Source organism: Protopterus annectens, chromosome 11.part0 (genome assembly GCF_019279795.1).
Source record: "Protopterus annectens isolate FY-2018-M chromosome 11.part0, PAN1.0, whole genome shotgun sequence".
Taxonomy (NCBI): Eukaryota; Metazoa; Chordata; order Ceratodontiformes; family Protopteridae; genus Protopterus; species Protopterus annectens.
The window spans coordinates 1,340,414,749-1,340,437,650 of NC_056745.1; the positions used below are offsets into that span (position 1 = coordinate 1,340,414,749).

The window sequence follows — 22,902 nt, forward strand, 5'->3', positions numbered from 1 at the left end:
TGCATGAATGTGCTCTAATGCCCCCAAGGAGAGCAGGGAATGGATTTGCTTTTGAGCCTCTGCCCAATGATTTGGTGGTAGATCTGGAAACCCTTTTGGGTTTAAAAGGGTGTGGAAGGAAAATTTGTACCCCAGAGACACAATGTTCAGAACCCATTGGTTCTTGGAATGGTGGCCCAGGTGCTTGAGTGAAAGGGGAGTTTTCCTCCTAGGAGAGTATGTGAAGGTGGGCAGAGGTGAGGTTGGGAAGGGGCGAGTCATTGTGAGTTCTTACCATAAGGGGGTGGCTTAGAACTCCCTGGTTTTGAAGTGGAGGTAGTCCACTGCTTAGATCGCTGCAATCCCTGGGGCTGCTGTCAGGGGGGGGGGGTCTGTTTCCACGGGCCCTAAACTGGCCCTGTCTACTCCGAGCAGGAAAGGACCAGTGTTTGGTGGGAAAATGCCTGCTGAACCTAGGGGGCTGGACCTGTAAGAAATCTTTAACAGTCGGCATAGATTTTGCTTCATCTTCCATTTTTTTTAAGACCTCTTCTGCTTCAGTGCCAAATACGTTCTTTGAGCAAGGGTGCATCCAACAATTTTGATACGACATGGTCTGGCAGAGGTTGTTCCTTAAGCCATGCATGTCCTCTAATGACAGATCCGGTGACTGCTGCCCTGCAAGAAGCTTCTAGGGCCTCAAAACCACAGTACAAAGTGTGTTTAGTTACTTGACCAGCAGAATGCATTAAGTCTTGTAAATCCTTAGATTCTGCCCATGCAGGAAAGGAAGAAATTTTTGTTTTAAGGAGTTCCAAGGTATGTTGCTGATACTTAAGCATATGGAAATGACAATTTATTGCCCTGATAGCAAGAGTAGCTGGGGTGTATGCTTTTTTACCCAATCTGTCCAGTGCTCGGGAATCCCTGTCTGAGGGGGTGCGATCCATAGCTGAGGTTGCTTTAATCCTTTTAGGCCCTTGAGTAATGACCTCAGGTCAGCTGTTTGATTTTTAAAAAGATATTTGTGAGTCAGGGACTCTACAGTACCTGTCTGGTTTTCTGGGAACAGGAGGGAGGGCGTCTGGAGTCAAGTTAGATTCAAGGAAGGCATCATCCACATCTAGGACTGGGGGGGTGGCTAAGGGCCTGTGTTGTGGAAGGTCCAGGAACTCTCGAGTCTCTTCAGACTGTGGGTAGCCTTGACTCTCCCATTGGAAATGCTCCCTTAAGGTATGCAGTTTCCCCAAAGGAAAAATCTTCTGGGGGAGAGGCTGAAGGAATGGATTCCTCTGCATCAGAATCCTCACATGTGGAGAGGGGCTGAATCTCTTCATAGTCAGATGCATCGGATTCATCTGACTCTTGCTCAGGCAAACTACTGGAGACAGATCTCTTTTCCTTCTTGAGGGAGTGGCTTGGCTTTCCCTAATCAGCATGACAAGGTCTTCTACCATTTTAAGCATTTGAGACTGAGGCAAGGGAGCAGGCACCAGAGAATGGGTAGTCTGTTTCTAGGGTGTGGTTCGACCCCTGCTCCTAAGGAAAGTTGTTTTCGAAAGAACGGTAGCTGTGAAAGAAGGTGTCTGTTTATGTCGGGATTCGGTGTTGTGAACGACTTCCTAGGAAGCCAGTGTCTGCACAGTGGCTCCGGACCCATCCGAGGTAGAGACGACTGCAGGATACTCAGACAAAGAGTTCTGCGGCATACCAGACTCCAAAAGGGTCCCGGTAGCTGCCTGCGAAATAACTGAAGCGGGCATCAGGGGCTGCGAAAGCACCTCGCTGAGTTACAGAGGACTGACAACCAGCTTAACGGAAGCTTCGTTGGAAGGTGTGATCCTGTGTGGTCTTCTGGCTTTATCTTTATGTTTTTTCGGAAAATCTGCTGTCAGATGGCTTACCGTAGCCATATCGGAATTCAAGAACTGTAAACAGAAGTATGTGGCTACAATAAGGGCCCAACAATGAATAGTCCTGGCGTTAAAGCACAGAAGCGACAACGAGGGATGTCATGGTCTGGGCCTAGGCAAGTGACACAGTAAGAGTGGAAGTCCCAGTGTGGTATTTGCTTTCCACAGGCAAGACAATTATTAACTTTTTCTGTTATCGGTTAGAGCAAGAAAAAAGGATCCCCAACAGGGTACGTAGCTTTCAAAGACTTCAACTTCAATTCAGAAACAAAACTCAGGCAGCGGCCAACCGGCACTCGTGCAAACTGCTTCTGCTTCGGGCTCCACAGCAAGAAAGACTGATGTAATGGCGTTGGATGCCTCCTTTTATACCACTGACAACCTGATGTCAGTCCTCAAATGACAGCAACCAATGCAGAAAAACAAAATCTCTGGCATTCAGGCTGGCCGAGGGCTACCCTGGCAGAGATAACCCAAATGTGATGACTGCAGCAGTGAAACATGAAGAACATCTGCTCTTACTTAAATCAGCCCTCACCTTAGAAGATGCTAACATCTGTGCAGTCACAGAGACTTGTTTTTTTAAGGCCATGGAAAGCACCCCAGCCATACCAGGTTATAACACCTTCCACATATTCAGACCACAAACAAACTGCGAGAACTAAAGGAGGTGGAGAATCAATATTCAAAGATAAATACACCTCTATACTGGTTTAACAAAACAATTCCCTTGAACAAATCCAGGTCCAATTGACTTTAGGTAAGACACCTCTCCAAGTTACTGCCAGTCATAGGACCCCCTCCATAAAACCAGGATACCCACACTGCATACTTAGATTTACTTGAATCACTCAAAATACATCCAAACACCCTGGTTTTAGGTGACTAGCTACCCATCCATAGACTGGGTAAATTATATGCATACTAACACATTTGCCCAAAGGTTCTTGGACTTCAACTCCAATGCCCTGGACCAGTTTGGTTGGCATCCCCACAAGGGGCACAAACACTCTGGATCTGTTGCTCACTAACATGGGTGATCATTGCACCACCCCATGTGTGCGGCCATCCCTAGTGAGCTCTGTTCATAAATCAGTCTCATTAGAATTAACAATAACACCTGACCACCATTAGCAGCAACAAGACTAAAAAACTTCTCCAAAGCCAATTACATCCTAATACATGACGGCATTAATACCTTCATAGCTTCTACCCTCACTGATGGCAAGGACCCCTATACTGGGATTTACACCAATGCCTTGTATAAGCATCTATACAAATGTATTGACTCAAATGTACCTGACAGGATCAAAACAATATCCTCAAGAAAGAACAAGCCTGCCTGCTGGACATCCACCATTAACAGGTTATACAATAAGAGAAAGAAATTGCTGTCCAAGAGCAGGAAGGAACTGTCTCTGAATTGGAAGCGTTCCCTCTTTGGCTTAAACAAATAAGACACCTGACAAGGCATTCTAAAACTAACTATGAATCCAAATTGGCCTCCTCTACTAAGGATAAACATAAGGCCTTCTTTAGCTACGTCAGAAAACTTAAAGGAAAAAAAACAGATCTGTGCAGAACTGCTTGTTAATGGCACCACATATACTGAACCCACAGAAATAGCCAACTTGCTAGCTGATAGGTTCTTCCCCCTCCCTGCCACATATCCCCCAAAGCATCTCTACCACCTGCTCTCCACCTAGTATCACCAAGGAGCAGGTCATAAACGCTCTCTCCAAAGTCAAAAACACAGCCTCTATGGGACCTGATAATATCCCAGCCGGTGTTCTAAATGAACTAAAACAAGAACTAGCTGCACTGCTGTGTACTCCTTTGAACCACAGTCTAAGCAATGGTTTTGTACCTGCTGAATGGAAAACAGCAACTGAGATCCCGTTACATAAAGGAGGTGCCTGCACACACCCTGGGAACTAGACAGTCATAAGCCTGACCAGCCTAATCTGCAAGGCTATGGAAAAAAAATCATGGACCTTTTCAAAGATATAGGAGATCTCCAAATGCTTGACCCAACTCAATCTGGCTTTGTTAAAGGGAGATCTTACCTCTTGAACTTGGTGGACTTCTTTGAGACAGGCCCCAAAGCCCTGGATGAAGGCAAATCCATACATATGGCCTACCTAGACTTGGCCAAGGTCTCTGACACTATTACCCACTGAGGGATCATTGATAAACTCACTCAGCTGGAGATCAACCCGTATATTGTCAGGTGTGTTATAAACTGGCTCACCAATGGACTACACAGTCAAAATAGGTGACTACCTCCACCAGTAGACCCATAACCAGTAGTGTTCCACAGGGATCTGTGCTGGGGCCCCTATTGTTTGGAATCTACTTCTCAAATGTACAGACTAAAACAAAAGGCATATGGCTGACAATGTTTGCGGATGACTGCAGAATGGGTGAAGTCAGAGTCCCCAAATGATGTCAAAACCACACAGGAGGGACCTTACATAGACAAGTGACTGGTGCCAAAGTCATGGGATAAAACTCAATGCGTCATCCCCTTTGGCATCGGCAATGTCCTTGCAGATTACCATATTAGTAACTACACCTTAAGCATGCAATCAGTGGTGAGAGATTTGGGCAGACAGTTCAACAGCAATCTTTCCCTTGTCCACCACATCTTCACAGTGGTAACAAAGGCTATCTGTCGCCCACCTCATAAGTAAGGGCAATGCATTCAGAACAAAAGAGGTTATAACCCACCTGTACTCCTCACTCATCAGGCCAATAAGAGTACAATGCTACCTTTGGTATATACCTTAACAGGCACCTGCAGCAACTGGAAAGACCTCAAAGGTTTCTTACAAAGAAAATACAGTGTTCTTTAGCATATGTCATACGTTGACAGACTGAAATCACTGTCACTAGACACTGTATCTTACAAACTACTCAGAGGCAACCTCTGCCTTGCATATAAAGCAATCTCAGATCCTACTCTAACGGAAATGCTGCACATTCGTAAATCAAATGGTATAAGATGCACTCACTCTAGAGAACTCAACCTAGTACGTGACATCAACAGGACTTGCTGGAGAGGCAGATGCATCTCAGAGAGCTCACCTCTCCTCTAAAACACACTCCCAATTCAGGTGCAGCAGAGCCCCTCGCTGACCCTATTTGAGTGTAATTTGGATGACTGGATGGGAAACCACAAATTCATCCCAGAAGTTTCAACTGTGTCCCTCTTGGACAGGGGCAGTAGTTGTTGACTTAGTTCTGCTTAATACCTTGACATTCTTGGAAACAGGTTTTGTACTTTACTAGGCTTGTAAAGGCCCTAGGGCCATTAGTCTAGTAACCTTCTGTGATCCTATGATATACAATTTGTGACCATGACACACATCCACTCTCCCTAGCAACATTGTCAAGTCTTCCATTTTCTGTCTTTGCCAGTCTTATCTTTTCACTGGCATTCATATGCCATCCCCCTGGGAACTTCTGAGAAGAGGACACAGGTGTCACACTGCATTACTTCAAAAGCTTATCTTATGTTTATGGTTATGAACAGCAGCCAAAACTGTATTATCCAAATTGCACTAATATAAACATTTTGTTTGAATCCAACAAAGTAACTATTCATTGATCCTCAAATAAGTTTGTATGCATTATTCCTGAAGAAAAAATAAATACATTTTGTTTTTCCCTTTCAGTAAATCTCACAGTCAAAGGACTTACCTGTGTGCTCTCAACTGCTTCAGAGAATGTAAAACAGGCACAGTAATGCCGTTCTGAATTAATATCAGTCAGGACAGCTACAAAAAAAGTGGCTGGCTTCTTATCTGTGAACAGCTGCCATCCGCTGGGCTGGCAAAACTAGTAAGAGAATAAAAGATGAGAAAAAATGAATTACAAAGTTTTACGACTGAAAATTTTAATAAACACTGGTAAGAAAGAATAAGCACAGAAACTACAGTTGTGCAAGTAAACTTACCATAACAGTAGATGTTCAAATGATCACTGCTGCAGTAGCTTTAGTTACATAGTGTTACATCCTGCAAAGGATAGAACAGCTATACAGTTTTCTAAGATGAAGGGCACCTTCCACATGCTCAAACCATTATTAGCTCAGGCAGAGTTGTAGAAGACCAAACGTTTGGGCCCCAATCCCTTCACAGCTTTCCTGCTGGTCCTAGTCTAGGACTTCTGAGGTGAAGCAAAACAGTATTTTAAATCAGAAATAAACTAAACACATTTTGACATGGAGGAGGTCAACCTATATTTTTTTTTATATTGTTTTTGGGCCTGTTGTATTTAATCCTACCTTTTCTCATACTCATGAACTTTATTAAACAGACTGCAAATCCACTAATAGGAACCCACTGCAAAGCAGTTTTAAGTACATATTGTTCATTTAATCTGTTTTATTCAATTTTTTAATGATCTATATATTCTACAGATGTATTTTATCACATGGCTTTTAGCTATGATGCTCATTTTATCTGATTTTTGATTGGATGCTTTAGTGTTTAAAAATGTAACTGCTATTCTATCTTTGTTGGTCTGATGAAGCGGATGTTATTCCGAGAAAGCGCTTACCTACTACAATAAAGGACATATTGATTTTCACTGCTGTGTGGAACCAGATTATTTTTCTTTTTCTTGTATTCTCTGTTTTTTGCATCTGATTTCTTATCTGGTTCACAGAACTGTTTTCATTTGGTATCCGGACAACCAGGCTGATAAAAAATCAGTAGTTTAATAAAATACAGTAGGTAATAAAATACAGTAGGTAATAAAATGCAGTAGGTTAGTGCTTTCAGGTTTAAAAAAAACTTCTTCAGACAACATACAAAAGTTATGAACACCTTTTAAAATAACAGCCAATCAAAGACTCAGTAAAAAGCCCTCTTCTTTTTTAAAAGAGGCTTGATAGGAATGATACCATTCAAAACAGGTGCTCTATGATTGATTATCCATCTAGTTTCACTGCATTCTGTTATATTTCTCAAATCACCCCCTCCTGGTTGGATGGATAACCTGCAAAACCATAAAAGAAAATACATGCCCAGGGTACTGCTTTAACATGCTGACACAGGGCATTATGTACATTGGCTGTACGTATAGTTGACATATGTTGCAACACCCTGTCTTTCAATCTACAATTCGTTTTACCGACATAAAATGAACAACATTGCATACAGTCAGCCAAGTCCATAATATGGCTGGCCAAACAGTCAGCATATTGTTTCAATGAATAGCTCTTTCCAGACAGTGGATGAATTAATATGTTATGTCTAATATATTGACAAGCTTTGCAGTGTCTACAGGGGAATGTCCCTTGTTGCCTCATGACAGGTTTCCTAACCCCCTGTTGTTCTGGACAGAGCAAATCCTTTCAATTCTTACTACGTTTGAAACAAAATGTGGGTTCCTGAGTTATTAATGCCTTCACTCTATCATCAGTTAACAAGATTTTCCAGTTTTGGCAAATAATGTCACACATGCCCCCCACATTGTTACTATAATTCTAAGTAACTCGAAGGGGGCTGCCTGCTTATATCAGACTCCCTGTCATGCACCTGTACATTTCCAGAAAACCAGGGTTTTGTTTTGTTCAACCTCTGTTCTTTACTTTTATTAAATGCCCGCTGTATTATGTTCTGATTATATCCCCTTGCTTTTAAATTCACCATCAGTTCTGCAGACTTCTCTCTCTCTCATCATTAGTACACAACCTAGATGTTCGAAAAAATTGTCCCGGAGCAGTATACTTAAATGTATATCTGGGGTGCATACTATCATAGGCTAGGAGAGTATTCCTCCAGCATCCCTTCCTACATAACACAGTCTCAATCCATTGCGCTGTTTTTTTCATCACTCTGACATCTAAGAAATCTACAGTTGTATCAGAGAGTGAAATACTAAACCTCAAAAAAATCAGTGGTACTTTCCAGGTAGGTAAACTCATAAAGCTGTTCCTGTGCCCCTGTCCAAAGCATGAAGACATCGTCCACAAAACTGACGTAGTAACTCAGGTACCCCCTCCATAAATGGTTTGCCTTGAATATTGCTTGATCCTCCCAATACACCAACACTATGTTGGCATACGAGTCTGCACAGCGGATGCCCATGGCCACCCCCCTGCTCTGACAATAAAAGCAATTATGATACATAAAAATATTGTTGCTCAACACAAAGTCCAACAGTAAACATACACTATCAATATCAGTTTGATTCAAGATTTGTACTTGTTGCAAAAACGCCTCAATGGCCATTAAGCCATATTCTTTTGTTATTACTGTGAGCAAACTGTTTATATCCAGGGTTACTAACAAGTAATCTGTACAGTCAGCATTGGGACCTTCATGACTGTGTAAAGATTGCAAAAAATGAGCTGTGTCCTTGAATACTCTAGGTACAGAAACCAAACACTTTCTTAAAAGAGCCTCTACCCATCTAGAAGCATGTTCAGTAGCCCACCCTCTTCCAGATACAATTGGACGTAATGGTGGGTTCCTGATGTTTTTCACCTCTTTGCATTGCTATTCAACGAATGACCTCTGTTCAGGTTCTCCTTCTTCACAGGACACGTAAAATGGGAAAAGAGGTGCTCATGGTTTTTGGTCGAGCTCCCAGCACATTAGCACTGTTTAACACCATCTGTGTGGTGTTAGATGTCTTTTGTGGCATTGTCTGCTGCTGGTTAATCACCTCCACAGGAGTCTTGCCTAGATGCTGTGTCTATGTTTGATGATGTCATCGCTTCCATCCTGGTCCCTACTTCAGCTCCATTGCCTCTTACACCTGAATTTAAGGTGGAATGTTCATTACCCTGCCGATTAGATGTCACAGAAGGCTGATTCCGTGAAGGGACATCCCTTGGCCATGTGAAAATATGCCCCTGCACAAAATACTTAGTCTCTTGAAAGTATTTTCATTTTAATATGTTGCAATAACCTACTGCATTTCATTACCTACTGCATTTTATTAAACTACTGTTTTATCAGCCTGGTGGTCCGGATAGTCTGTTTTTGCTGTTGGAATTTGCTGTGAAACTGTGTTTTTTGGCTGTTTTAAGATCCAAACATAGTGAAAATTTTAAAACATGAGAAGTCATCCCAGATGACTTCCCTGCTGTATTTAGTGAAAGCATATTAGTGCCAAGCAGGAATGGAATTCAATCCAGAAGTAAACAAAAATCAAGCAGCAACTGAATGTGCCATAAAACAAAAGAATATGCAAGGTAATGGATCAGATGAGAAGACAAGTAGTATGGAAAAGTCATAAATATAGTTGCAAGTACAGAAAACTCCAGGAATAACCTCATGTCGATCAGGATCAGACACAGGAATGGCTAAGGAGAGGTGAATTTAAACCAAATGTTGAATGGTTAATACTGGCAGCCGAGGACAGTAGACCATGTACACTTTGGTTTACAATGTCCGTTGAACATGTGGGAGAAACAGACGATGCAGGTTTCATAAAACAGAATTGGAAACAATCATACATCTTGCTGCTGGGTGCGAGGGTCTGTATACTGAAAGACATAATAATGTGACAAGATGGTTGCATTGGGGATTATGAACACATTACAATACTGAAGTAGCTGAAAAGCATTTAAAACATCAGCCACAACGCATTATAGAGAATGAAGTTTATATCACATGGGATCACCCATTACCAACAGCTTAAAAAAATAGCTGTGAAAAAAAACAGATACAGTTGTTGTGTCTTTCGGCTTTTCCCGGTTAGGGGTCGCCACAGCGGAACTCCGGTCCGCTAATGATTGGCAGTTGATTTTTACATGCTGAGTTGCCAGCCCTAACGCACAACCTTCAATGAAGGTACGCCCATTCACGCATGTCTCCACGCAGAAGACGCTCTAGCTAAGAGTCGAACCGGTGAACGTCTTACTGTGAGACAACGCTACCGCAGCACTAAAAGAAGACAAAAGTAGCGTTAATCATTGAAACTGTTACACCCAGTGGTATTGTGTACAGAAAGACACAAAGTCATAAATTACCAGGATTTTCAGGCAGAAACGATGACAATGTGGAAGGAAGACACCCAGACAGTTCAGACAGTAGTACGAGCATAAGAAAAATAATTTACAGTCATATTTAGAAATGCTGCCAATACATGTAACTCCATACGAACTGCAGGAGTAGTCATTTCTGGGCCCATTGTGGTTGCAGCAAAGAGCACTTTTGGATAACATCAAAAACTGAAACAATACTAATTTCAAGAACTTTAATTACACTTAGACTTAGGAATGGGGTCCATTCCTGTCACAGTATTAGAAATCCGAAAAACTTGGAGAAATTAAACAGCAAATTCAGATTCCCTACAACTTGTAGCCTATTGTCAGACATGTCTTTCTCTGCACAAGGTATAAAGCTGTTCAGCTTTCTATGTGGGACAGACATCCAGATATGTCAAATTCAGGATATTAGAACATCTAAGTGACATCAGAATAAAAAAACAACAACAAATGCTTTATACAAACATACAGAGAAACACCCAAAAGCCACATTCAGATTCACAGTTATTGACAGAATACAGGGCAACAGAAATAATACATCAGGATGGCATCAGCTATGAAACAATATGGAAAAAATGGATAATTAAATTAGGTGCCTTGTTTTCTCCAGGATTGAATGAATACTTTTAATGAATTGGTGTAATTTACTTAAAGTAACCGCAGGTGGGGCTATACTATAAATAGGTGCTTGTATGCTTTCTGGATTTAATGCACTGAAGAAGACTGGATTAGATGGCCGAAACCGGTCTGCTCCATTTTTGTGTTTCATGTTCTCCCATATTTAAATAAACATATCTACTTTAGTCACTGTTTGCTGGCTCTACTGATTTTTTCGTTTCTCTGCACAAGGGACATCAGAGCATGACACTGACCAACCAAAGAAAGAGGTTATGGTCTTGGGTCCCCTCCAAAGTCTTCAGGCCAAGGAAGAAAAACTGCATACCACTCCAACTGATTGAATTAGATTCTCTTTTCCTCTATGGATTCACTTTCACTTGATCACGGAAGGGTCTAGGATAGGGTCGACACTCAAACAATGAGGGGTTCAATCCACTTTGTCTTACCAATGTCAAAAACTGCTGCGATCATTTTCTCATGCATCAGTGTTCTACACAATTTAATTTCTATTTAAGCTTTAGATGATGAAGCTGAAATTTACTGTATATATGAAAAAAGATTCAATATATTTTAGCATTTTTATTCACCTGTGTGACTACATAGGGAAACCTAGAAAAAGATGTAATCCAGGCTTCAGGTATTACTTTGTATTCAACAGAAAATCATCCTGCATCATCAGAAGCAAGTTACTACTTCAGAAGAACATTCAATTTGCTTACTTACATTGTGCTTTCAGTATTACATACCTGTTACTTCTCAAAGTATAGTATTCTACCGGAAACGCATAATCAAACAGAAATTATGTATGTAATAACAGCTGTGTAGGATCAAGTCCATTTTCCTCGACTCAAAGGACTCAATGACATCAACACGCAGGCAAGCTCAGCACTTTGCCAAGCTACCAAGGTCCTCCCTTTTATCCACAATCTTGTATGTAGAAGGACCGCTCCCCAAATCTTCACAAATAAGAGCTAAGGTGAAGTGAACACACAAGAAAATTCATGAGAGAAACAAAACTATGAAAACTTTCTTGATTCAGTGTCTGGGTCTCATTGATGGCATTGCTTAGGGACTGTAGCAGAGAGAGTTAAGTACTTGCTCATGTGATTTTGGTAATGTATATCTCTGAAAGCTAAAAGGGAGGAAGTATACACATGCTTACCCCAATTATCCATTGCTCCACTGTCCTTGTCATTAGGGAGAACATTAATGCCAGGCGGCAACTTGGAAGGTTTCTCTGAGGCCAGGGAAACTGTAGGTGCATCTGACAGTTTTTTTGCAGAGGTACCTTAGTTCATCAACAACTTTGCACACCAGGAGGCCGAGAATCTAGTGTCGAAGAACTGGTCTGAAATGCATCCCGGTAAGCATCCAGCACTGGAGGAACTGGAAGAGGATCAAGAGTGCCCATCTGTAATAAGTTGTAGTATCTCTTTTGCACCTCAAATACCTCTCTGGATTGCCATTCAAAATGCTTCATCAAGCTTTGTAAGGTTTCTCCAAAGGAGGCCTCTTGTAAGGGGAAATCTGGAGTGTGCGACTCACCCAAATCTGGGGAAATCTGTTCTGGAAAATGTAACTGGGAAGAGTAGTTGAGAGAAAGATGAGACTCCCAGGTCAGGGTCCTCATCAGAGGAGGAAGAATCAATGGCCTGTTTGTGTGATGTGACCTGACAAGGCCAAGTCACAAAGTAAGGTGGGTTGAAAGACATGATTGACTTGAATAACCCCCGAAACAAATCAATCCATTTTTCCTTCCTGGATGCAGGAGGGGACAGAGTGCTTAAACTTTTGCTTTTCTTCTTAGGGGTGATGTCCATCTGAAGCAGCTTAGGGCATTCTTAGCCTTGGGGCATTTCTACAGGGAACTGGGAATCTCTTCCCACACAAGGATCTGAGGAATTCCTCAAGGCTCAGAGATAATGAGTTGCACTTCACAGGTGGATTTGGTCATCTGCAAGGTTTCAGGAGCAGTGCTAGCCTCTAGTGGGGGTCGCAGTAGTGGGTTTGTGACAAGATAACTGGCGTACTGCAGGTTTAACCACCTCAGCAGGTACATCTGATTCTGATACAATGGCAGGGGAATCCTCTATAGGTCTTTAAGTTTTTTTTTTTTTTTTTTTTTTTTTTTAGGAGAGAGGCTGATGGCTGGGCCTTCTGCCATGGTGGAGTAGACCAAGCATTTGAGAGGATGGATCTTGAGAAAGTGGAGTGTGGATAAACTTTACTGCAGGGTTTTAGAAACAAATGACTGACAGATGGAGCAGGACTTACAGTCATGTTCAGGGCCTAGACAAAAGACGCACTTGGGTGTGCAAGTCTTTGTACAGAATTTGTTTATCGCACTCGCACTTACCCCTCTAGCTGACATCTAACAACAATTAACAGTAAAAAGTTTAGAAGGAAGGATCCCCAGTGGAGCATGCACCTGATCAAAAAAGCAAAGCTATGGTACCAATCGACCAAACAATCACAGTCCATCAGGTGCAACAACCTAAGTTCGGGATGGTGGCATGAGTCAGAGGATCTCAAACATACCTCGAAATTTTATAACCTGACTCCAATGAGCACAGGTAAGTATTTAGTACCCATGTCCTGCAAGCTACAACCCATCAGTTAAGAATACTGCAACAGTGACTTAGTCAGAACATCAACAGTCAAACAGAATACTTTATTTATAAAGCAACAGAAAATATACTAAGAACTAAACCAACACAGGAATGGAAAAAGGAGATTCTGCTGACAGGGATGACTACAATTAGGGTTACACAGAATAGGCAAGAGGGGGCTGGAAAGTACTGGAGGAAGCTGGCAAAGGAACAATGGTACTGGGGATAAAACTAGAGAGGAAAATATAACAAAATGGGAAGAGGCCAAGAAGATATTTGGGTTGTAGGCTAGAGACAAATCTTCCCTACCAGGGATTGAAATAGTATAGGCAGAGAAAGTGATAGGGGAATCCTAAATGAAAGACCTGTACTGGTGGAGTTTTTAGCTGAACCAAAAACAGAAGCTGCTGTTAAAAAGGGATAATTAGTAGGGCATATAAAATATTGCATAATAATTATAGGAATCCATTACTGGAGGTTAAAAAAGATGAGAAAAGGGGTTTGATAAGCCAGTCACAAAGAAACAGTGGAAGGATACATGTATGGTTCTCAAATATGCCACAAAATCTAGAAGATTTAGGATTTTTGCCAGGAAGTGTTTGCATGGGTAATTTTATCCCCAAGCAGACTCCAAACAATTTTTCATCAAGTAGATGGCAAACCGTGGCGGTGTAATGGGGAAGATGTAACGGGGAAAAAAGAGGTACCTGGCAGCAAATGTCAGAGTGCAATGAATTTGTGGACTTTAAACATTCCCTCCAAAGTACTCTGTCAGGAATTCTGGACACAAATGAGTGTAACTAATGAAATGATTTTTTGCTGGGATTGAATTGTCTATACATACTCAAAGTCTAAACAAGCCATACTTGAAGTGGTGAATATAGTAACAGAGACAAAAAAGAGGAAGTGGGATCTTCAGAAAAGGGCAGGATTAATTTACATAGAAAAAATGGAGATTATGGATACAATACATGCAAAAATATTTTGGATAAGGAATGAGGTTTAAGAGACAGCAGAAAATAAATTTATGTAACGCTGGTTTAATTATGTTGTATAGAAAAGCATATGTGATGTATACAGTTTGTAGATGTGATTACTTTTATATAAATATAAGTTTGCCCGTGTTGCAACTGAAAATTCAATAAAGATGTTTAAAAAAAGTATAAATATGACTATGGAAACTCACCTTAGGCTGCAGACAGGAACATCAAAACAGGTGTTCAACAGTAATGTAAAATCTCATGGGAAGTCCAGACAGAGTCAGTGGAGGGACTGAGTGTAGTTTGGAAACCATTAATTATAAGCCATGGAAATAAGTGCATCTTAATATCTTCAGAGATCCAGCCTAATAGTATGAAGACAGGCAGCAAATGTAAGAATTAAGAGTCAATCTCTTAAGGGGAGAATAAGGTGAAGGACTGAATTTCCTTGGTTGAAGAGACGCTCATTATGCAGTTCTAACTGAACTATAGAGCTTTATGGTGTACCTATAATGATTTTTAATGCAGAATTTGGAGCTTGATGGTAAAAAAGATCATTACATAAAGGAATTCACAAGGAGTCCTAAAGAGATGTAAGGATAAGTATAAAGCAGATCCTAAACCTGTTACTATGGTGGTGCAAAAACAATGCAGGTCATGCAGCATGTTAGCTATGTTATTAGTAAGCGAGATGTAAACACTTTTATGCAAAGTTTTTACATGTCTGTTTAGAGAGCAGACATTCCACTGGTTACCACCCTTGGGTAATTTTTCCTCCAGACATACCTTTCTTTTTATTTGTTGGCTAGAACCTCTCTCTCTCTAGTTTTTCCATGGAAATACCATGGATGGACTAACAATCCATGCAGGCAATTCTGATAGATACCTTAGTCTGATAGCAGATGGATAGCTGCATGGCTTACAAACAGGACACGGCAATTTTTTTTTTTTTTTTTTACAAACACCTTTATTGAATTATCACTTGTGACATAGGCAAACTTACATATATACAAAAGTAATCACACTATAATTAACAAAACATTTTACTTCACATATATTGTTACACATCATATAACCTAAGCAACACTACATAAATTATTCAATTCCTGCCTTTTTTAAAAAGAATCTTTATTAAACCATCACTTGCTACAGAAGCAATCATAAACTTATACAAATGAAAACAACCCCACACAGACACAATCCTAGTTGCAAGCATTTCACATCACAAATCATACTGGCACACTCCCAGTTGCAAATATTATACATCACCTATACTCTTACCCAATCTTTTTCAGCCAAACATATAGCTCATTTAAGTCCTGCCTCCTTTTAAATCTCATTCCTTCTTTGTATGTATTGTTCCCATTTTTCCCATGTAGTTTGCTCCAAACTTTTTCTAAAGATCTCAATTCCAATTGTTTTACCTCCGTTACTATATTCACTACTTCTAGTAAAGCTGGTTTAGATTTTGATTTCCATTTTCTAATAATTGCTTTTTTGGCAGCCACCATTATTAGACACAGCAAGGCCAAACCATGTCTAGGCAATTCCAATTCTGTATTATAACTCAAAAATCACCTCCCTTGTCAGACCAATCTGCCTACCTAGCATTTCCAACAGTCCATCCCGCAGAGAATACTTGTCTGTCAATTCACTGCACTCACAGAAAATATGTTCCCATTTACCGGTTTCTTCCTTGTCACACCTCCACCATTGGCTGTCTGCCTGAGGAAAATTTTTCTGGAGCCTACTTGTGGTGTAGAAATATCAATGCAAACATTTCCAAGCAAAAATCCTACATCTTCTAGACTTTGTTGCATATTTGGGAAACGCACATATATTCTCCCATTGTTTCTTTGTGAATTGCTTATCCAAACTCTCTTCCCAACGCTTTTGAACCTCTTCTGATCTATTTTTATAGTTATCATGCAATATTTTATATGGTCTACTAATAATTATTCCATTTTTAAATGGCACCTTCTATTCTAGATTCTACTAAAAACTCTGCCAGTCGGGTCTTTTGTTTAAGACCTCCCTCTTTCTTTCTGCCTATACTCTGACATCAATTCCTGATAGGGAAGGCAATCTCCAACCTGCAGTCCAAATAAATTCTTGTCATCTTCCCATTTTATCATCTTTCCCTTTCTAGTTATTTGCTCCCACTACCTTGGTTCTTTTGCCAGTTTTCCCCAATAAATTCCAGCCCCCCTCTTGCCTATTGTCTATATCCCTAATTCCAGTCATCCCTATCTGCAGAATCTCTTTCTCCAATCCCGTTTTGGCTTAGTTCTTGGAATACTTTCTGCTACTTTATGGATATATTCTGTATGATTGTTATTCTCCTTAAAGGCCTGCATCTAAAATCCCAGTTTCTCCTTGATAACTTCCCCCATTTCATCATCATCCCTTTCCATTTTTGCTTGTGCTATGTATAGGAGTCTTAACTGTGTAGCTCTGAAATACCCCTTTGAATTCAGTAAACCCATTCCGCCCTGTTCTACTGGAAGAATCCGCTTATCCCACTTGACTCTTGCTATCTTCCCCTCCCAGATAAAGTCCTTCAGCTCTTTATTAATTGCTTTCCACAACTTCTCCTCTGGTTGATAAACATATGCCTGGCCTGTCTATAAGACTAAAGAGACTAAACATTTTAACTGCCTGAATCTTATTAACCATATCCATACAACAAAGCTTCCATTTTCTCAGTTTTCATATGTTTTGTTTAGTCACTTCCCACAGATCCTTGGCTGCCACACTAGAATAATTTTTAATCCATACTCCCAAATGCTTCATTTTTATCATGTCCCCATAAATATGGATAGTCCTGAAACAATGCGTGTGTGTGTGTGTGTGTGTACATATTTTACTGCTATTGCCTTTGTTTTAGCTTCATTAATTTTGTATCCCAAACAGATCTGAAACTATTTCAAAATGTCCCACAACACTGTAATCTCTCTTTCTGGTTTTGTTAAGTATAAAATAATATCACCTGCAAATAAAGACAGCCTTTCTTGACTACCATGCAAAGTATATCCTTGAATTTCTGAGTACCTTATTTTCTTTGCCAATGGTTCCAAATATAATACAAATAATAAAGGGGAAAGAGGGCACCCCTGCCTGGCTCCTCTGCTCATGCAGAAATTATCAAACAGGACCCCATCCACTTTAGTTTTCACCTCCGATCCCTCATATATCCTCCTAATCAGCTTACAGTTTTTTCAGAAAATGCAAATGCTTCCACTGCCCTGCTCATAAAGTCCCAGCTTACTCTGTCAAATGCTTTCACGGCATCAAGATTCAACAATGGTATTGTCTTACATCCTGCTTCCCTCTGGATCATCAATATTCTGTTAATGTTATCAGATGCTTGCCTGCCCGCCACAAAACCACACTGATCCATATCTATCTATTTTGGCATTACTTTCGCCATTCTTTCAGCCATTATAGACCAGAACATTTTATAACCATGGTTTAGAACTGAAATGGCCCTGTGGGCCTGTATGAAGCTGGATCTGATGTATCTTTAGCTACCATTGCTTTCTTCCAGTGTGTTGGTACTTCTCTTAAAATACTATTAAACAAAACCTTCCAGATAGCTAATTTTTTCCCTCCTAGCTTCCAAACTCCACTGGAATACTATCTATTCTTGGGGATTTTCCTGTAGACTGGCTATATATATCAATTTTTATCTCATCTCCTGCTATCCTGTTAGTAACGGAGCCTCACCTGCCTCTAACCTTGGCATATTTAATTCTTCCATAAACATTTCCATTTAATTTTATTATTTATTTATTCCAGTTTGATGACCGGGGAGGTCCACTGGGCTTGGGGGGCCCATTTTCAGTGGAGGCCCGGGGAGAAAAGCTCCACAACACAAAGTTTACTTACACAAATAGTTTTCAGACAGTTTGCATTACAAACAGGGTGCATTCAAAAAAAAAAAAAAAATACAGTTTTGTTCAGGAGAAAAAGACACGCATATAGCATAACAGCTAGATTTTACTGTTTAATTACATATACAATCTACATTTGAGAGCGAGGTTAGGAAGGTAAGAAGGTTATCCAGGAGTAAAGGGGAGGAGAGCTTGAGAGGTATGGGCTGAAGAGTACAGTTGCATTTCCTGTTTAGACAGAGGTAGGAATGAAGTTGAGTTTTAAAGTTACTAAGATTGTCACAGGTCCTCTGTGTGGAGGGCAAAGCATTCCATTTTTTAGCTAGGGGAAAAGGATAACAGAAGCTGACCAGCTGGGCACTTGAGTTTGTGAACGGTAATCAGGTTTTACTGGGTAGATCTAAGGGATCTGAGGGGGGTGCATTGGTTTTAGCATATTGGACAGTGCAAGGCAGTTAGTGGGTTGGAACAATAATTTGTGGGCTGTAGTGATTTGGAGAAAGTCAAGTTGATTGGGGAGTTCAAGCCAGTTTAATGAGTGAAGGGAGGTGCAGTGATGAGAGGAGGATTTGGCATTGGTGACGAATATGGAGATTTTATTGCAACATATTTTCAGTTTGGAAGTAAGTGTGGAAGATAAATTAGTGAGCAGAGGAGCACCACACAGTAGAGAGGGAAGGAGATAGGTTGTGGCGAGAGTTAGTCTGGAGGTAGGAGAGAGGAAGTGGTTGTTTCTGTAAAGTAGGCCAAGTTTTGCGTGTGTTTTCTTGATATTTAGCTGGATATGAGTGTTAAATTTTAGGTGATCATCAATGGTGACACCAAGAAGTTTGGCTAAGGGTATGATCTCGACAGTGGAGTTAAGGCTGGTAATTTGAAGTGAGTTTTTATCAAGAGGGGAGGATTTTGAGGGAGAGAATAGAAGGATCTTAGCTTTGTTGGCATTAGTGAGAGGTGATTTTGGAGCATCCAGTTTTCAGTGGTTGAGAAGCCAGTTTGTGTCAGAAATTGGAGCTCTGTTAGATTAGTGGAGCAGCAGATCAAAGTGGAATCAGCGTATTGCACAATTTTGGTATTAGGTATGGCTTTGTGGAAGTCATTAATAAAGATATTGAATAGCAATGAGCCAAGTACAGAACCTTGGGGTACTCCAGTGGGGGTAGGAAGGAAATTGGAGGTGGCCTGGCCCCATTTCATGGCTTGGGACCTGTCAGAAAAATAGCTGGAGAACCATGAAAGAGTTTTTTTGGGAGAGGTTGAGATTAGAGAGATGGTTTAGTAGGTGGGTATGGGAGATGGTATCAAAAGCTTTAGATTTGTCCAGCAGAATAGAGGATACCATATTACCAGAGTCAAGTGCTAAATTGACAGAATGTAAGAAGGAGAGAAGGGCTGAGTTGGTACTGTGTCCTGGGCGGAAGCTGTGTTGGGTAGCAGAGAGTAGCTGGTGTTTGGTAAGGAATGGCAAGAGCTGCAGGTGGATGCATTTTTCAAGAAGTTTGGAGATCGGGGAGAGAATGGCTATGGGGCGGAAACTGGAGACATTACAGTTTTTGCCACCCTTGTGGAATGGAAGAATAAATGCAGTACGCCATAGTTTGGGTACACAGGATTCAAGTAGTTATCTATTGATCAGGATGCTGATAGGCAGAGCAATAACATCTGAGGCTATTTTTAGGAATGAGGAAGGAATGCTGTCAGGGGCATTGGAGCAAGGCTTTAGTTTAGAGAGAAGTTTCTTTATTAGGTTGGTGGAGACAGGTTTGAATTCAAAAGAAGAGGAGAGAGGGGAAAACTGACCAGGGAGGGGTGGAGGGTTATTGTTGGTAAAGGTCTTGGTTAGCTCAACAATAGAAGATGTGAAGAAGGTACTGAATAGTGAGGCAATTTCAAGGTCAGATTTGCTGGTGTCAGGACTGGGGTTACTTTTTTGTACCTGCCCTAAGGAGGGAATTAGAGTTCCAGAATTGTTTGGGGTTTTTTCCATGATTTGCTTGTAGTTTGATGTAGTAAGTCTTTTTATCTCTAATGACTTGTTTTTTGGAAAGGTTTCTCAGCAGTTTATATTTAAGCAAGATTTCTGGCTGTTTGTATTGGAGGTAGGCTTTCCAGGTTTTATCCCTTTGTAGCATAATCTTTTTGGCATCTTTGGTGAGCCATGGGGCGGTCTTAGTTTTAACTCTTTTTGTTCTTACTGGAGATAAGGACAGTTATGAATGCTGAATTGAAATAGTCAACGGCTGCATCTAATGGTAGAGTTTTTAGGTGGTTCCAGTTAATTAGTTTAAGGGAGTCAGAGAAAGCAGTAGGGTTAAAGTTAGATAAGCTACGAGTATGAATGTACTGGTGAGAATGTGGGGAAGTGGGTATAGCGCGAAGGGTGAAGGCAGGGAGGTGATCTCCTAATGGGTCAGGAATAACACCAGATTTTATGATTTTGTTAGGATGAGATACTAGGATCCAGTCAAGTATGGAGCCTGGGGGGTTGGTTTTGTTAGACCTAATAATGAAGTTAGTAAGTTGAGTGAAGTTAAATAGGTTGATTGTTATGGTGGGATTAGGGTTAATGACTTTCCCAGTCAATATTTACATCTCCCATAATGTAGGTTTCTAGCTTAATATCAGAGAAGGTCCAGGAGAGGATGTCTTCCAGGGTATTGGTGTTGTTACCAGGAGGAATATAGAGGGAAATGATGCAGATGTTTTTATGGTTGTTTATTTTTAATAGGCCAGTTACAAGTTCAGCATTATTGAAAAAAGGGATGGGATAGGGTAAAGAGTGATTGACAAGTGGTTGGAGTAGATTAAAGCTACACCACCACTTCTTCTTCTTAGGCGGTCACATCGGAGAGATTGAAATCCAGGGGGAAGGAATCCGGAGTCACTTATTTGAGGTTTTAGCCAAGTTTCAGAGATGGCTACAATGTCAGGTAAGTTGTGATTGAGCCAGGCATGAAGGAGGGTTAATTTATTTTTTAAGCTTTGGGCATTGATGGTGAGGAATTTGAGGTATTTACTGGTGGTATTGTTATTGGTGCTAGGGTTGTTTTTTGGAGAAAAGTTTGGTCCTGGATTGGGGTGAATGTCGCCGGCTAAGCAAAGGTAAGTGAGATGGGGAATAAGTTTATTAGGTTTGTACTTAGAAGTGGCTGGTAGTGAATGGGTTTAGGTTTGTAGTATTTATTAGTGCTTGGGAAAAGTTTTACTTTTAAGAGAAGGATGGGGTGGGAGGGAACTAAAGAGGCAGAGATGTTGTGGAAGTGGGCTGTAAGGAGGGGGTGGGGAGGAAGAGGTGGAGGATGTAAATGGAAATCAGTATAAGAGCTGGCATGGTAAAGAGGTAGTAGAAGAAGGATGAGGATGGATATAGAGAAGGATTTTAGCAGCAAGGGAGAACATGGTAGTTGGAGTTAGAAGTGATAGAGAGGAGGGTAATGGGATATTAGATGGGAGGGGGGTGTGGTAGTTAGAGTCAGGTAGGTTGGAGGAAGGGGTGGGGGAAAGGTGTGGATTGGTTGGAGGAGAGGGAGGGATATAATATATATAACAAATATGTCTAAAGAAAAAATGTTACTGGTATAAATCCGTCAACAGCTTCTTGTATAGTGTACAATGACAGAGACTTTTGCAAGGCTTTTTTTAAAAACAAAAAATGTGCATAATATAAATTATCAAAGACTGTTCATCAATTTCTGCAAAAATTATAAAAGGAATATTTCACAGCATGTCCTAATCACATACAAATCTACCACAAAAAAATTGCATCTGTTTTTTCAGTTACCACATTTCGGGAACTAGTCTTATAAATGAGATAACAGTCTAGCATAACCCCCCCCAACAGTACAAAACCTTGACATTTCAAGCCGTTAAGTTACCATGGGCCCAAAGACCCATTCATTCAGCAAGAAAGTACAGTTTTCTACCTACCATAAATGTAGATGTTCGAGTGTTCACACTGCTGCAGTCATTACACTTGGGTTATACTGCCGTCAGGCGGTTCCATAGTCAGCCAGAGTTCCAAAGTCTTGGTCTGGTGTCGGTTGCTGTCGCTTCTTCCCTGACGTCAGTGCGCCAGGGGTATACAAGATGCATCCAATGCCATTTTCTTCAGTTTTTCTTGCCCCAGATGTCAGGTGCGCAATACATATTGCTAATCAAAAATATACATATAAAATAAAAACAATACCTTCACAGTTACCAGCAAATACACCCCAAAGGTTGTATAGGATAGAAAGGTATAGATAAGTCCAGCTAGTTTAGAGGGGATGGAGGGAGGGTAACCTGGACTGCAACAGTGTGAACACTCGAACATCTACATTTATGGTAGGTACAAAACTGTACTATGTTCATCGTGTTACACTACTGCAGTCATTACACTTGGGTAGAATCCCAAAGCTAAGGTTGGGTGGCTGGTCTATAAAGAGTTAGGCTTGGCTACGAGGCCCTGCAGAACTGCAGTGGCAAATCCTGCTCTGGATTTAGAGTAAAGAGGCAGGTGGTAATGCTTGGTAAAGGTGTGCACTGAACTCCAAGTTGCAGCCTCCAAAATTTCCTTGGTAGGTACTCCTCTGAGAAAGGCTGCTGAAGTGGCTGTTGCCCTGGTGGAATGTGGCCTAATGTTATCTGGGACTGATTTTCCATGCTGTGTGTAGCAGTACCGAATACAGTGTCCTATCCATTTGGATATAGTCTGTTTTGAGATAGCCTTGCCCTGTGATCCTGCAGCATATGCTACAAACAGTTGCTCAGTTTTCCTGAAAGCCTTTGTTTTGTCCAAGTAGAAGTGTAGCTGCCTGTGTATGTCCAAAGAATGCAGAAGTGTCTCCCCTTTATTCTGGGGGTTTGGATAAAAAGTTGGCAAATGGATAGTTTGGTTAAGAGCCACACTAGATACCACCTTTG

The 22,902-nt window shown here is 40.9% G+C and overlaps 1 protein-coding gene across 1 annotated transcript in view; it reads right to left on the bottom strand.

Moving 5' to 3' along the window:
- SBF1 (SET binding factor 1) overlaps positions 1–22,902 on the bottom strand; it is a gene marked incomplete in the record, with an annotated part of 3,250,730 nt that overhangs the window by 2,863,601 nt on the left and 364,227 nt on the right. The window contains 1 exon segment of the mRNA XM_044088658.1: positions 5,595–5,732. Coding sequence (XP_043944593.1) covers positions 5,595–5,732 — 138 coding nt within the window.